This window comes from Beta vulgaris, chromosome 4 (assembly GCF_026745355.1).
Source record: "Beta vulgaris subsp. vulgaris cultivar EL10 chromosome 4, EL10.2, whole genome shotgun sequence".
Lineage (NCBI taxonomy): Eukaryota > Viridiplantae > Streptophyta > Magnoliopsida > Caryophyllales > Amaranthaceae > Beta > Beta vulgaris.
Window position 1 is genome coordinate 49,999,934 of NC_079205.1, and position 12,857 is coordinate 50,012,790.

General features: G+C 35.3%; 3 protein-coding genes across 4 annotated transcripts; 2 read left to right on the top strand and 1 right to left on the bottom strand.

The window, feature by feature from the left end:
* Positions 1-774: 774 nt before the first annotated feature.
* On the bottom strand, positions 775-4,237 carry LOC104891010 (uncharacterized). 2 transcript variants are annotated; one of them, XM_010676642.4, is made up of 3 exons: positions 4,077-4,237; positions 2,145-2,409; positions 775-1,157 (listed from the first exon to the last, which is right to left on the bottom strand). In XM_010676642.4, the coding sequence occupies exons 2-3, from the start codon at positions 2,328-2,330 to the stop codon at positions 975-977; spliced, it is 369 nt and encodes a 122-aa protein (XP_010674944.1). In that variant the 5' UTR covers positions 2,331-2,409; positions 4,077-4,237; the 3' UTR covers positions 775-974. The 2 variants fall into 2 exon arrangements, with proteins under 2 accessions (XP_010674944.1, XP_010674945.1); XM_010676643.4 differs by having other exon boundaries at positions 4,002-4,130.
* A 1,716-nt stretch (positions 4,238-5,953) lies between these two features.
* LOC104891082 (flowering-promoting factor 1-like protein 1) lies at positions 5,954-6,422 on the top strand. Its single transcript, XM_010676731.2, has 2 exons — positions 5,954-6,322; positions 6,402-6,422. Exons 1-2 carry the CDS (start codon positions 5,954-5,956, stop codon positions 6,420-6,422), a joined length of 390 nt encoding a protein of 129 aa, XP_010675033.2.
* Positions 6,423-8,402: 1,980 nt separating this feature from the next.
* Positions 8,403-10,322, top strand: LOC104891012 (hypothetical protein). The gene is made up of 2 exons (XM_010676644.4): positions 8,403-8,789; positions 9,427-10,322. The coding sequence occupies exons 1-2, from the start codon at positions 8,578-8,580 to the stop codon at positions 10,121-10,123; spliced, it is 909 nt and encodes a 302-aa protein (XP_010674946.1). The 5' UTR covers positions 8,403-8,577; the 3' UTR covers positions 10,124-10,322.
* Positions 10,323-12,857: the final 2,535 nt, after the last annotated feature.

The window sequence follows — 12,857 nt, forward strand, 5'->3', positions numbered from 1 at the left end:
CTGGAAAAAAATTGTTCTTGTAACAAAATGAACTCGAAGGATGGAACATGGCGATGTTAAAGCTGATGGTTATGTTGATAGATTGAACCCAAGCGGAATGAACTCGAAGGAAACATTGGGTCTTAAGTCTGCTGATGTAGAGACTTTGATTTCCGAGATGCACAATTTATCGTTCATGCTTGAAAGCGACCTCTCAATTCCCAATAGTGATACATGAAATATGTTGTGTGCATCATTTTTACTCGCTGCAGGACTTACAACTTTTTGATCGTCTCTGTACATTGTATGAACTTATTCTATTTCAGAAAAAGTTTGAGTTTTGGGCTCAGCCCGTCTGACAGTAAGCATTGGTAAGACGGTCTGACCCAATACTTTCACTTAATATAGTTATTAGGGGTTTGTAAAGGAAAATTTATCTTGATCTTGTTTGTGTTTACTAAGATAAGGAATATGAAATACCCTCGTTACTGAGGGAATATCTAAAGAGTAAAATTACACATGACTTACATTTTTCTACAAGTCTACAATAGTAAGTTTTTAGGTAGTTTGCTCGAGGTTGTCCCAAATTATCATTAAGATATGTGAATGTGACTAATAAATAGCATATCATAGGGATATCGTAATATGCATTATTCACATATCTTAATGATAATTGGTTAATTTCATTGTTGTTTCTCCAGTCATCTAAGTGTCATTAGAGTTCCAACTTCCAAAAACATCCGGTAAAGACCTAAAAAGGACCAATCATTTAAGAACAGTCCAAAGGCAAAGATCTATAAACCAAACAAAAAATTATCAGAAGAATAAAAAAAGAGCTCTGATTTATTGCAGAAACCCAAATCCTACATAGTTCTATTCTAAGATAAACAAAACAAGAGCAAAGATGTCGAGTTCAAATAATTTAAGATCAATAAAGCAGGTCGAAACAGAGAGTGGAGAGATCTCAGATACCAGCAGTGAGCAGACCACGCCCATCATAGAACTGTAGCAAGGCCTACCTTTTTGGGTTCTATTTTGTTTCCTGGGAAAGCATTGCCCGATACATCCACTAGTGCTTTGAAACTATAAGGCTCGTGCATCGCAAGTTCAGACAATACCTTTCTGTTTAACTGAATATTCTCCTTCATCAGCCCACACATGAAGTTACCATAATTTACCTGAGGCCAAAATATACATGCAGATTGCTTATAAGATAACTTGGACTAAATTTCTTTAAGATTCAGTCTCACACTTTAGTCAACACCCCAAAACTGATACAGCAATATTATCTTAATGTTCTATAGATAATCCTGGTTAAACGTACAATAAACGAAAGGTGGTTTCTGATACATCCTTTTTCCAGATTATCTGCTACTTCAATGAATCAAAAAACCCAGAGGAATAAAAAAACCCAGAGGATTACGTCGAGGAATATGTTAGGGGTCAGATAGCAGCAGGTATTAGCAGAAAATGTCAGAAGGGGTGAGAGAAAAATATCTAAGTAGGTCTATAAATACAAAGTTAAAATCTTTCCTTCTCCAATTATATTTGTTTCCTATTCTCTGACTAACCTCTGTTGAGCAGTGAGTTTCATTTCCACCAGTATATAACAGGATTTTAACTAAAACATGTTACGGGGGAGAAGGCACAACATATTGAACAGCTAGAATACAAACACAGAACGGAAAGATCTAGCAAACAGCTACAACACACCGTTTAGCAGCCAAATCATGCAGCAACCAATACAAATATATCAGAACCTAATTATCATCTTTCTCTACAGAGAACAAAATCTGTGAAGTTTTATTTAATGAGAACAGTGATTCGAACAAAAGAATTTATCACTTTTCCTCCTATGCTATTAATTTAAGTGCCCAAAAAAGTATACAACTCTCAAACAAGATCAAAACCCAGACCATTTAAATTTCTAACCTCAATCTGTGACATATTTAAGTTGAAACTCAACAATCAACATAAGTTCGATAAAGAACATTATCCGCAAAAGAATGTCACTTTCCCACTTAAGCTATTGATTTTGGAGCCAAACAATATTATCATTTCCCCAACCCTTTATATAATGTAATCTAAAAGAACTCTCATGATTTATATTTTCTATGAAGATTCAAACTAATCAAAACAAAATAAAAGATCGAAGGGATTATTACGCCATGTTGACGGGTACCGGCATTGATGCGTTCAATCCAAAGAGAGCGCATATCACGCTTCTTGGTTCGGCGATCTCTATAAGAGTACTGAAGTGCCTTCTCCACTCTCTCTCTTGCTATCCTTATACAATTTTTTGCTCTGCCTTGAAAACCCTTAGCAAGTTTAAATATCTTCTTCTTGTTCATTTTCGTCTCTCTCTGGCAGCAGTGGTGATGATAATTAGATTATTAGTCCCAGAGGATGATACGTGAGTAGAACTTGGCACTGTTTGCAAAACAAGCAGCTTGTCACAATTGCGATTATTGCCAAGGAGAAAGAACCACAGCAACAGCATGATACAGAAGCAACAACAAAAAAAAAAGTTTAAAGTAGAAAAGAAGTCACAGAAGAATAAAAAAAGAAAAAAAAAAAGAAGCACCAGATGCTAAAAACAGAAAGTTATATCAGCACAAAATCAACACTGGTGACAGAAAACAGAAGTCTACACTCTACACAAAAGCAGTAGCACCAGCATGGCAAAACAGAAGCCACAACAGCAGCAGACATAGCAGTTTTAGACAATCACAATGTGAAAGGACACAAAACATAAAATGTTTATGTACTGAAATTTGAAAGAAAGCCAGGATTCGGTGCGTGAATGATTGTAGTGCACCCCATGCTGTATATGGGAGCACTAGTAGAAAAACACAGGAGAACCAGCAAAGTTAGAAAACAACAAAGCCATTACTAATGAATCAGAAAGAAGAGCTGAAACCAGCTTGCAGGGTGATCACTAAAAGGCAAACTAACTCAGTTATAGAGCTACAACCTAAAATTTACGTTAGAAATTAGCTTATCAAAACAAAACAAAAGGGGGGGGGGGGGGAGAGAGAGCAAAGCACATTTGCAGTAACAGCAGCTTGGTAGAAGCAGCAAAAGAGCAAGCAATTATCTGAGAAAAGCTAGAGCAAGGATATCCTGCGCTTTTGATCAAGCTCAAACTCATGCAGGTACACATTGATTGGTTTATGCTTGGAAAGACCCAGTTCTTCACAAGAATTTATTGGCTAAACACACCAATAAAATTGGTCTTCAATAAGGTTTCCAGAAATTCGAGAAAGAGCTAGTAACTGACTGACAGTGAAGCCATTTCCACCCATCTAAGTACCTCAATAATTATAATAAAATCCTCAAATGAAAAGGATCAGCAAAAATTGCAGAGAACCATGTAACAGTAATACACCACACAATAGCTAAACATTCTTGGAAAACTTGTAACCGTTTACGCAACTGGCTAATTCCATATTCTTGGTTTATATTTACGACATTCTTATAATTCCTACAAATTATAGCTAAATCTCTCTATATACCGAGCCTGTACAGCCTTGAAAATCAGTTGAATTATCAGATTAAAATTAAATATAAGCAAGAGGATGGTCACATTTCTATTAAACTACATAGTTCAGGAACTAGGGGAGGATAATACACTAATATATACTTCCTCCGTTTCAAATTAGTCGCACCATTTGCTTTATCACGTACACTGAGACACTTTCTTAAACATTAATATATCTCTAATTGCGTATATGAAAAAAAAAAAACCACAATTTTTGAAACAATAACAAGAGCTGAAATGCAAAGTCATTTCACTGCAAGATAAGTGCAATTCAACATAATAATCTCAACAAACAATAAGAATTGAATCACATTACTTAATCAAATAAACAGTCCTTAATTTAAAATTAGGGTTTACGATAAATTAACAGAAACATTAAAGAGAATACTGAAGAAGAAAGCGGCGGCCACCAATAATGGAGTTCAGACCACCGGAAGCAGTGACAGCCGCACCATTAACAGCAATAACTACTTATGTTTACCTTAAAATGATGTCCTCTGAAAATATGAAGAAAAGAAAGAGAGATACAGCGAAGAAAGGAGAGAGAAAGCAGCACCTGATATTGGTCAGCTAGCTTAGCCGATGGTCGAGAGAGCGGAGGGAGAGCCAATGGTGGGAAATTTTGTTACTTTATGGCTTATGCGGTTGTGCCTTGTGGTCTTGTGGCCTTATGAGTTGTGGGCCGTTGTGGGAACGAGTAGGTCTTGGCCTGCATCACACAGGTGGTTCCGTGCCTACCTCGAGCTTATATAAAATATATAAAGCTCTCATGAGTTCGGCCTTAGGACTTTTTTTTTTCATTTTATACCTCGACAACCATTGCCGTTGCGGGCCTTGCGGCATATAGGTTTTGATTTGCCATTCATTCGGTCTCTTGTGAATGCGCAAATAATTGGTGTTGTGCCAATCTTGAAAGTTGGAAGATGGTCGCTTGTTGGAGGTTTGCACCCGTGCTACGATAAAATAACTTCTTAGAAAAATATCTCTTTTTTCCATGTACTTTCTTAATCTTCTAGGAAGATGTACATTTATATTTTATATCGAATAGAAAACTTAAATAGATCTGGTGTAAACTAATTTAGTGTGCGGGTTGGTAATTGATATTTACTTCATATAGTGAGTTTTATAAAGATATAGTGAAATTATATGCAATATAATTGAGGATATAATTTTAATGTTTTAATATGTAAAAAGATGTAGGTGGCGTAATATATATTGTGACATGTGCTTTAACATATAGAAATATATAGTTCCCGCATGATACAAAGTGTTTGAAAAATAGAGAATTTTTACATTATATAGTGAGTGTCTAAATGATATAGTGCATTGTTCAAAAATGATTTAGTTATGCATGATCTAGTTTTTTCTTGAACGACATAGTGAGTTTATTCATGATATAAGTTTATGATTGATATAGTGAATTGTTTAAAAATGATGTAGTTTCTGCATGATATAGTATATTTATGAATGATATAATGAGTTTTTACATGATTTAGTGGGTTTATGCATGATATAGTGGATCGTTCAGAAATGATACATGTGGTGCTCACTAATGTTGACATGAACCGGGTCCACACAAGTCAGATTGTTATACCTAATTCCTTCATTTCTGAAAAGTTGCAACAGCTTGACATTTATGCTTATAACGAACAATTTTGACCATTAACATCTTTGACTCTTTATTAGTAAATTTTCTTAAAACTTCAGTTTTTGAAAATCTTCATTAAAAGGAACTCAATAAATTTATAAAATAGAAGATGGTCCACACACTTATAAAATAAAAAATGGACCTTCATCACTTTTCTCCCACATATCTCTAAATTTCTCATAACTTTAATAAATATATATGCCCAAATTATATGCAGTGAGCAATATAAAAAAAAAAGAAAATATAAAAATATATATCTCTCCGGTTTAGCTAGCATAAGAAGACAACTCACCCCAAATTAGTGCATGCATGAGAGCATGATGCATATATGTCCTATTACTTATGAGGAGTTATCCAGTTAATTACAAACTTAGTTGAATTTTACAAGAACAAACATAATAAAAGTTCCACTAGACAAGTTTAGCCGGCCAAAAATTCTAAAAGAATTCCCTTGCTTTATGTACGTCTAATAAAAAACATACTCTGAGGAGTTGGTCTTTCTATTATATAACTACTTATTAGGCCTGTGTTATAAAAATTTCATTTATTAATATTGTACTTTGATATGATAGCACTAAATACAATTTGGTCTAGTGGTTAAAAGTTAAAACTTTAGTACATGAACTTGAGGTCACGGGATCAAAACCTATACTATGTAGATGCCTTTTAATATATTAGTATAGAATGGCCCTATATAAACAATAGGCCATATGTGCTCTTTCTCCAAATTAAACCAAAATTCTACTTGTGTAAAGTCTCTCTTTTCTCTACCTTGACAACTAACAATGACCGGAGTGTGGATGTTCAACAACGGCGTCCCTAAACTCGTTGAGAACCAGGCCGGGGCGGGGTTGTCGCAAAAGTTGCTAGTCCATGTCCCTACTGATGAAGCCATAACTTCTTACCAGATGTTGGAGGAAAAGCTGGTGGCCTTAGGTTGGCAGCGTTATTATGATGATCCTAATTTTTTACAGTTCCACAAGCGCTCTAGTATTGACTTGATTTCGGTGCCTAGGGACTTCCTCAAATTCAATGCAGTTTATATGTATGATATTGTTGTCAAGAACCCTAACATGTTTAGAGTTATGAATAATTATGTTGCTTTCTTGAGTCACTTTCATATGTTTCTAAACTTCGTCAGAGTGTTTGACTTGGTTTGTGTTTGTGTAAATTTGCTTAAGGAGTTGGTTCTACATATTGTGTTTAAAGTAGTTATGGTTTGTTGTGTCTCAGCTGATAGATATGTGTGGATGATTTATGTACTCCTTTTAATAATTGTCTCCATGTACCAAAGATGTCTTGGCCTAGTGGTTAAGATTGAGGTGTTGTGAAAAATAGGTCACAAGTTCGAATCCCCCCTCCCCCTTCATTGTACTTTGTACCGCCTTCGTGACTCATATGTAGGAATGGCAACGGGTCGGACTTGGACTGGATTATGCATAATCCGACTCCGACCCTACAGAAAGTCGGATTTTAAATCTGAGTCCGACTTAAAATCCGGACATCCGACTTAAAATCCGAACATCCGAGCCTGATCCGACTTATTTTTCTTCCAATTTTTTATAATAGAATAGTCTTCTATAATACAATAATTTAATCATTACAATTTATTCTAGTCATCATATAGAAATCTTATATAGTACAGATAATTTAATTATTACTATTATTTTTAACAATCATTTTTTCTATGGGAAAATCCTATATAATACAATTGGCTGAAAGTCGAAGTCAGATTATACATAAATAATACATTACATAAATAAGAAAAAAGGATTGATTGACTCAAAGTCGGAGTCGGATTTGGATGTCGGATTATTTTATGAGATCCGACTCCGACCCTTCTCCGACTCGGAGTCGGGTTTTTTAAACGGAGTTGGAGTAATTACTTTTTTGTCGGAGTCAACTCGGATTTTTTCCTTCGGATCGGAGCGGACTAGGGTCGGATTCGGACTGGATTGCCATCCCTACTCATATGGATCAAAAAAATAATGGTCTCCATATTTAACTCTAATTTTGTAGAGGCATAACTTTAACTATTAATATTAATATGTACTTCCTCCGTTCCATAATAAGTGAAACACTTTTCTAAATTCAGTATAAATTATGAAAATTTGATATTTTTAAAAATATATATTGAAATAAATTCAGTATAACATCTTATATTATTTGTTTATTTTATACTCCGTCCATTTCATTTTAATTGTTACACTTTGACATTTTACATTACTCGCAAATTGCACTTGACCCTCGTTTGTGATTTATACGTGAATAAAAACATAATCATGTGGGATCTTGTTAGATTCCTCTTAGTATGTATTTTATCAATATGTATTTTTTATAATTTTTACAAATACAAAACTAGTGATATATATCGTCAAAGTTTTGCATTAGCATGCGTAAAATGAAACGAAGGGAGTATATACTTCATTTGTTTCTAAATAAATAAAACACTTTGATTTTTGCACATATATAACTTTTGACCATACAAACAAAAATTACCATTATAGAAACAAATTTTGGCAACGATTTTTAAATTGGTGATAGATAGCAACATATAATATCTTCCATTGCCTATTATAAAATGATTTTCTTACTCCGATTTTCCAACGAATAAAAACACCATATTTTTGATTTTTTTGCTATTGGAAACTAGTTGTTTTAATATATGTTGCTAGATAGTATCATATTGTCAAAACATGTTGAAATTCTATCAAAACATTAAAGATGGAAAAATGTTGCAACAAACAAAAACAAAGTAAATATTATACATCCCCTCAAAAAAAAAGTAAATATTATACATATATATGTGTAATTAAATAGTGAGTTTTTTAAAATTATTAAAAACATAATTTAAAAAGAGAAATTTGAAAAGAGTGAGGCTAGATATCTAAATTTAAAATAGAAAAACAATGAGCTCCACTTCAAGTAAAATTACAAAAATATATAATAGACTCGTCTTTCATTTTAATATCTATAAAAATCAATTTATATTAGTTTTTCTCAATTGAACTACAAACGTTAGGAGAGGGGGGGGGGGGCAATGAATACAATGATCAATTGATCATTATTGATGCATACTTGTATAGTTGCATAGTCACAAGACTACTTTAAAGTTTACAGTATGTAAGTCATCAAGTGAAGCGTCACAGAGGAAATAAGGGAGTGAAGGACGATCAACGATCATAACGTGAAACATGAGCTCACTAGTCAGTAGTCACTCCACAATCACATGTGCTACAACTGCCTACAAGTACGACTTATTTCACCAAGTACAATGATTAATCGAGAGATCTCGCTAAGGCTATAAATAACACTTATATGTTCCATAGAACATTACTACAACTCTACAAGCCAAAGCATATAATTACTGTTGAAAATCTTTTAAATCAAAGAAAAAAAAGGGGTGAAAATGGCACAGACACCAGTAATTATTTGTCTGAAATCAGCCCAAAACAACAAATTCTTGCGTTATAGGTATGAAGATGTTCAAACTCATGGCCTTCTTCAATTTGCTGCTGATAAAATGGTGGATCCATATGCTCATTTTGAGGTCCAGAATTCCAAGACTTATGATGGTCTTGTTCACCTCAAAGCCAGATACAATAACAAATATTTAGTCAGGTAATGTTCATATGATTCGTCATGATCACTTCGTATATCACACTACTTATATAATACTCCCCCTAGTTTTAAATATAATACTACCCCTAGTTTTCAAAGTATAAGTAGTACTGAAAAAGACTATTTAATAATATCATATACTACCAAGGATGTCTTAGCTTATCGGTCAAGATTGGGGTGCTGTGAATAATATGTCATAGGTTTGAATCCTCTCACTCCTTTTTTATACTTTGCAATTAGAGGTAATCATGGGTCGGGCCGGGCCAGGCTGGACAAAAAAAATTACCCATTGGTCGGGCCGGACCTAAATTTGGGCCGATTTTTTGTGCCGAAAGCCCGCTGTTTCAGACCTAAATTAGCAGGCTTTTGCGGGCTAAAAACGGGCCGAGCCAAAAAATAGACTAAAAAGTCGTTTTTGGCTTGCCCAAAGCCAAAAAAATTCGGGCCACCGCGGGCCGAAAAATTTTGCCCAAAAACAGGCCGGGCCAAAATGATCAACTTTATTTGCAATACCTTCGTGGCTCATATGGATAAAAAAAATGTCATCTAATAATATTAACGACCTCTTATGCACAATTCAAAAAACAATCCCTTACTAATTTTGGTGTATATACTATTTCTCCTATGATATATACAGGTGGTCTCCTAATCATTATTGGATCACTGCATCGGCTAATAAATCAGATGAGAACCAAGACAGCTGGACATGTACATTGTTCAAGCCCATTTACATTGATCGTGAGACCCAAAAAATGAGACTTGTGCATGTCCAACTCGGTCATTATGCAAAATTAATGTCAATGCAATCCCCCTTCGATTCTTGCTTATTTGCAGGATCAAAGGAAACTGATGCTAGTTCAAGCGACGTTTTCACCTTAATATATTGGGAATCTGTGTTCAAATTTCCCAAACGTACTGTAACATTTAAAAGCCAGAATGGCAAATATTTAAGTGCATCAATGAGTAATGGGATTCCATATTTAAGATTTTCAAGTGACAATCTTACTGATCCGATGGCTGCCCATGAAATGTATACAAATCCTGATGGTACACTTTTCATAAAATCCAGTTACTCTGGGAAATTCTGGAGGATGGGAAATAATGATGGTTGGATATCAGCTGATGCAGATGATCCTCGTGGTATTGTTACCAGCAATGCTTCTGCAATGTTTAGGCCTACTATGCTCGACATGAACGTCGTTGCGCTTCTTAACATGTCCAAAACTTGGTTTGTCAAGAGCTTTACTAATAGTTACTTGAATGCCGCAGCTCAAAATGTGGACAAAGATGCGGTGTTAGAGATAATAGACTTGGAGAAGATGTGCTCTAATTGAAGGTTGCAATTGCTTAGCTTAAACGTCTTGTTGTTTATTTAGAACTTGTATTCGCTAATTAAGCATGTCATATTTGTAGCGTAATTAGTAGAGTATGTTTGTAATAATTGATTCTCTGATGAGATGGGATGGTACTTGGGATTGTTAAGTTTGATGATCACTATGAGTTATGACTTATTATAGTAATTTATAACTAAAAGTGCGAATGTGTTTATTGTTGGAATTGTTATATTTTATATAGGTGTATCGATATCGTGTTGTTTTTATTTTGATCTATCAATAATTTATAAATTGACGATTACATATATCATTCAATATTTCAAATTTGGAAAAGTTGTCAAACCATAGCAAGAAGAAACAAACAGAACAGGAAGCATGGATGGAGTACAATATGTGTATGAATTAATAGTAATGATGGCCCGATAACATATTATATAAACATGATTATTGCAAAGCCACAACTCTATAATGAATATCAAAATTGAAACCCATGATTTGTGATTGTGAGCATAGATATAGTCGACTCCGATCTTTTTAAACTTTTTACACTTTTATAATTGGAGTTAGTATTCTCACACTTCATTGTTGTTCGCCGCTCTAATATCATTATAGTAATCTATTAATTGGATTAGTGTTTGATAAAGTAGTAACCATCAGCAACACATGTCAGGTTGTCATTGGTTTGCTAGCTCGTGATTAAGATGTGTTCTTCAAATTATTTTGGACTTAATTATACATTTTTTTAAAATCTTAAATTAAGTTTGAATAAGTTAAAAGTGATCCTATAATTAAGTTTGATAAAGTAGTAACCATCAGCAACACATGTCAGATTGTCATTGGTTTGCTAGCTCATGATTAAGATGTGTTCTTCAAATTATTTTGGACTTAATTATATTTTTTTTTTAAATCTTAAATTAAGTTTGAATAAGTTAAAAGTGATCCTATAATTTAATTATTTCATGATTTAGTATGGAATGACAAAATTTACTGGCGTCTTTTTATCATGGGCTCGAGACAATTTCATTTTCATAGCCGATGAACAACTTTTATAACTCTAAAATATATGAATGGGGAATTGGGATGCTCTAACGGGTCATATACTCATATGCTATATGATTATATCATAGTATGTCATTTAGCAGTTTAAACCCGTGAACCAAGATCTTGGCTAGAGAAAATGGACAAATGGACATGTATATGCTGCCCTAATGCCCTCACATGAACTCACGAAATATGTCTAAAAATTTAAACAAACACATTGAAAAACAGGGAAGGATGAGAGAGGGAAAAAGAAGCGGGCAACAACAGTACCATGACAAGTCGACAAGTAGGAAGAAGGGCGGCTAGTTTGGTGTATCAGAAATCAAGTTTAGATCATCAAAGCTTGGACCAATTTTACACATGCACTGAGGACAAAAAGTAGCTTAATGTTATATTATTTTTTTATTATTAATAAAGGGGGTCAATAAACATGATTCTAATTGTTTAATAAATGATTCAATTTTTTTTCTTCTAATAAGCACACCAAAAAAAACTAACTCACTACTCATGGCTAAAGACCATTTCGTGGGATACAAGACCAGCGCTACAACTATTATTACAAACCAAAATACTATTAGAGAAAACAATATGTGCCTCAGTACTACAAACATGACAACCATTACTTAACTGGCGCTTTTTCCTTGGGACATAGTAAAAGTTTGATTCATGGATGAAATCCTTTCTCTTTCTGCCGCTGACGAGTGACTAACCTATACCTAGAAATACAATTTGATAAAGAAGAACCAGTGGTCTAATCCTATAACTTGTTCTTCTGCTACCATTCTTGACAGTTTTGTTTAGGGGAAAGTCTTCAATCTCCTTGTTGTAACCGAAAGTCTTGAATGCTTCTGGCCTTCTGCCCACTTGAGCTTTGAGCACACCCGGATAAGGTTGCAATATTCTCTGTGGTCCTGGTATCATTGCAAAGGTTACCTGTAATGTTACTCCTTACCCCATTATTATCATCCCCATTAATGAGCTCATATAAAGTCTCCAATGTAGGAAACTCTTTGCTTTGATCTTTCAATTCCATACTAAAGGTTGCAAAACTATGTGAAAACCTATGGATGTGAATGCTTTCCTTTGTTTCTGAACTCTAAAAATCACAAACTGCAATCTAAATCTAAAACTTGCGTTTTTATTGGATATGCATTGGAATATAAAGGGTATCGATGTTGTGATCCTACTACCAAGAAAGTCTATACTAGTCGTCATGTCCTCTTTCATGAACATAAATTCCCGTATCGTGCTTTGGTTGGTCCCGTGTCTAACGTGCCTCACACCTCACCCTTGGTCCTAGCTTGGGACTGGTCCCCCACAAATGTTGCCCTTCCTGTACCGCAAGCTACTGAGCTTGCTGCTGTTTCGTCGCCTGGCACGCCCAGCGCTTCTCATCTTTCGAGTCTAGCGTCTCCTCCCTCGTCGCCTGGGCTGCCGCGCTCCCCAGCAGTACCTGCTGCCCAACACGCTGGCTCCCCAACGCTCGCTGGCCTAGCAGTAGCTGTTGCCCAGCACGCTGGATCCCTAGCACCCGCTGGCCCAGCAGCCTCTGCTGCCCAGCTTGCTGGATCCCCAGCGCACGCTGGCCCAGCAGGCCCTGCTGCCCAGCTGGCTGGCTCCCCAGCCCTCGCTGGCCCAGTCGCGTCCGTGTCTTCTCCCTGCTCCCCGTCACTCTCCGCTAACCCGAGTCCCC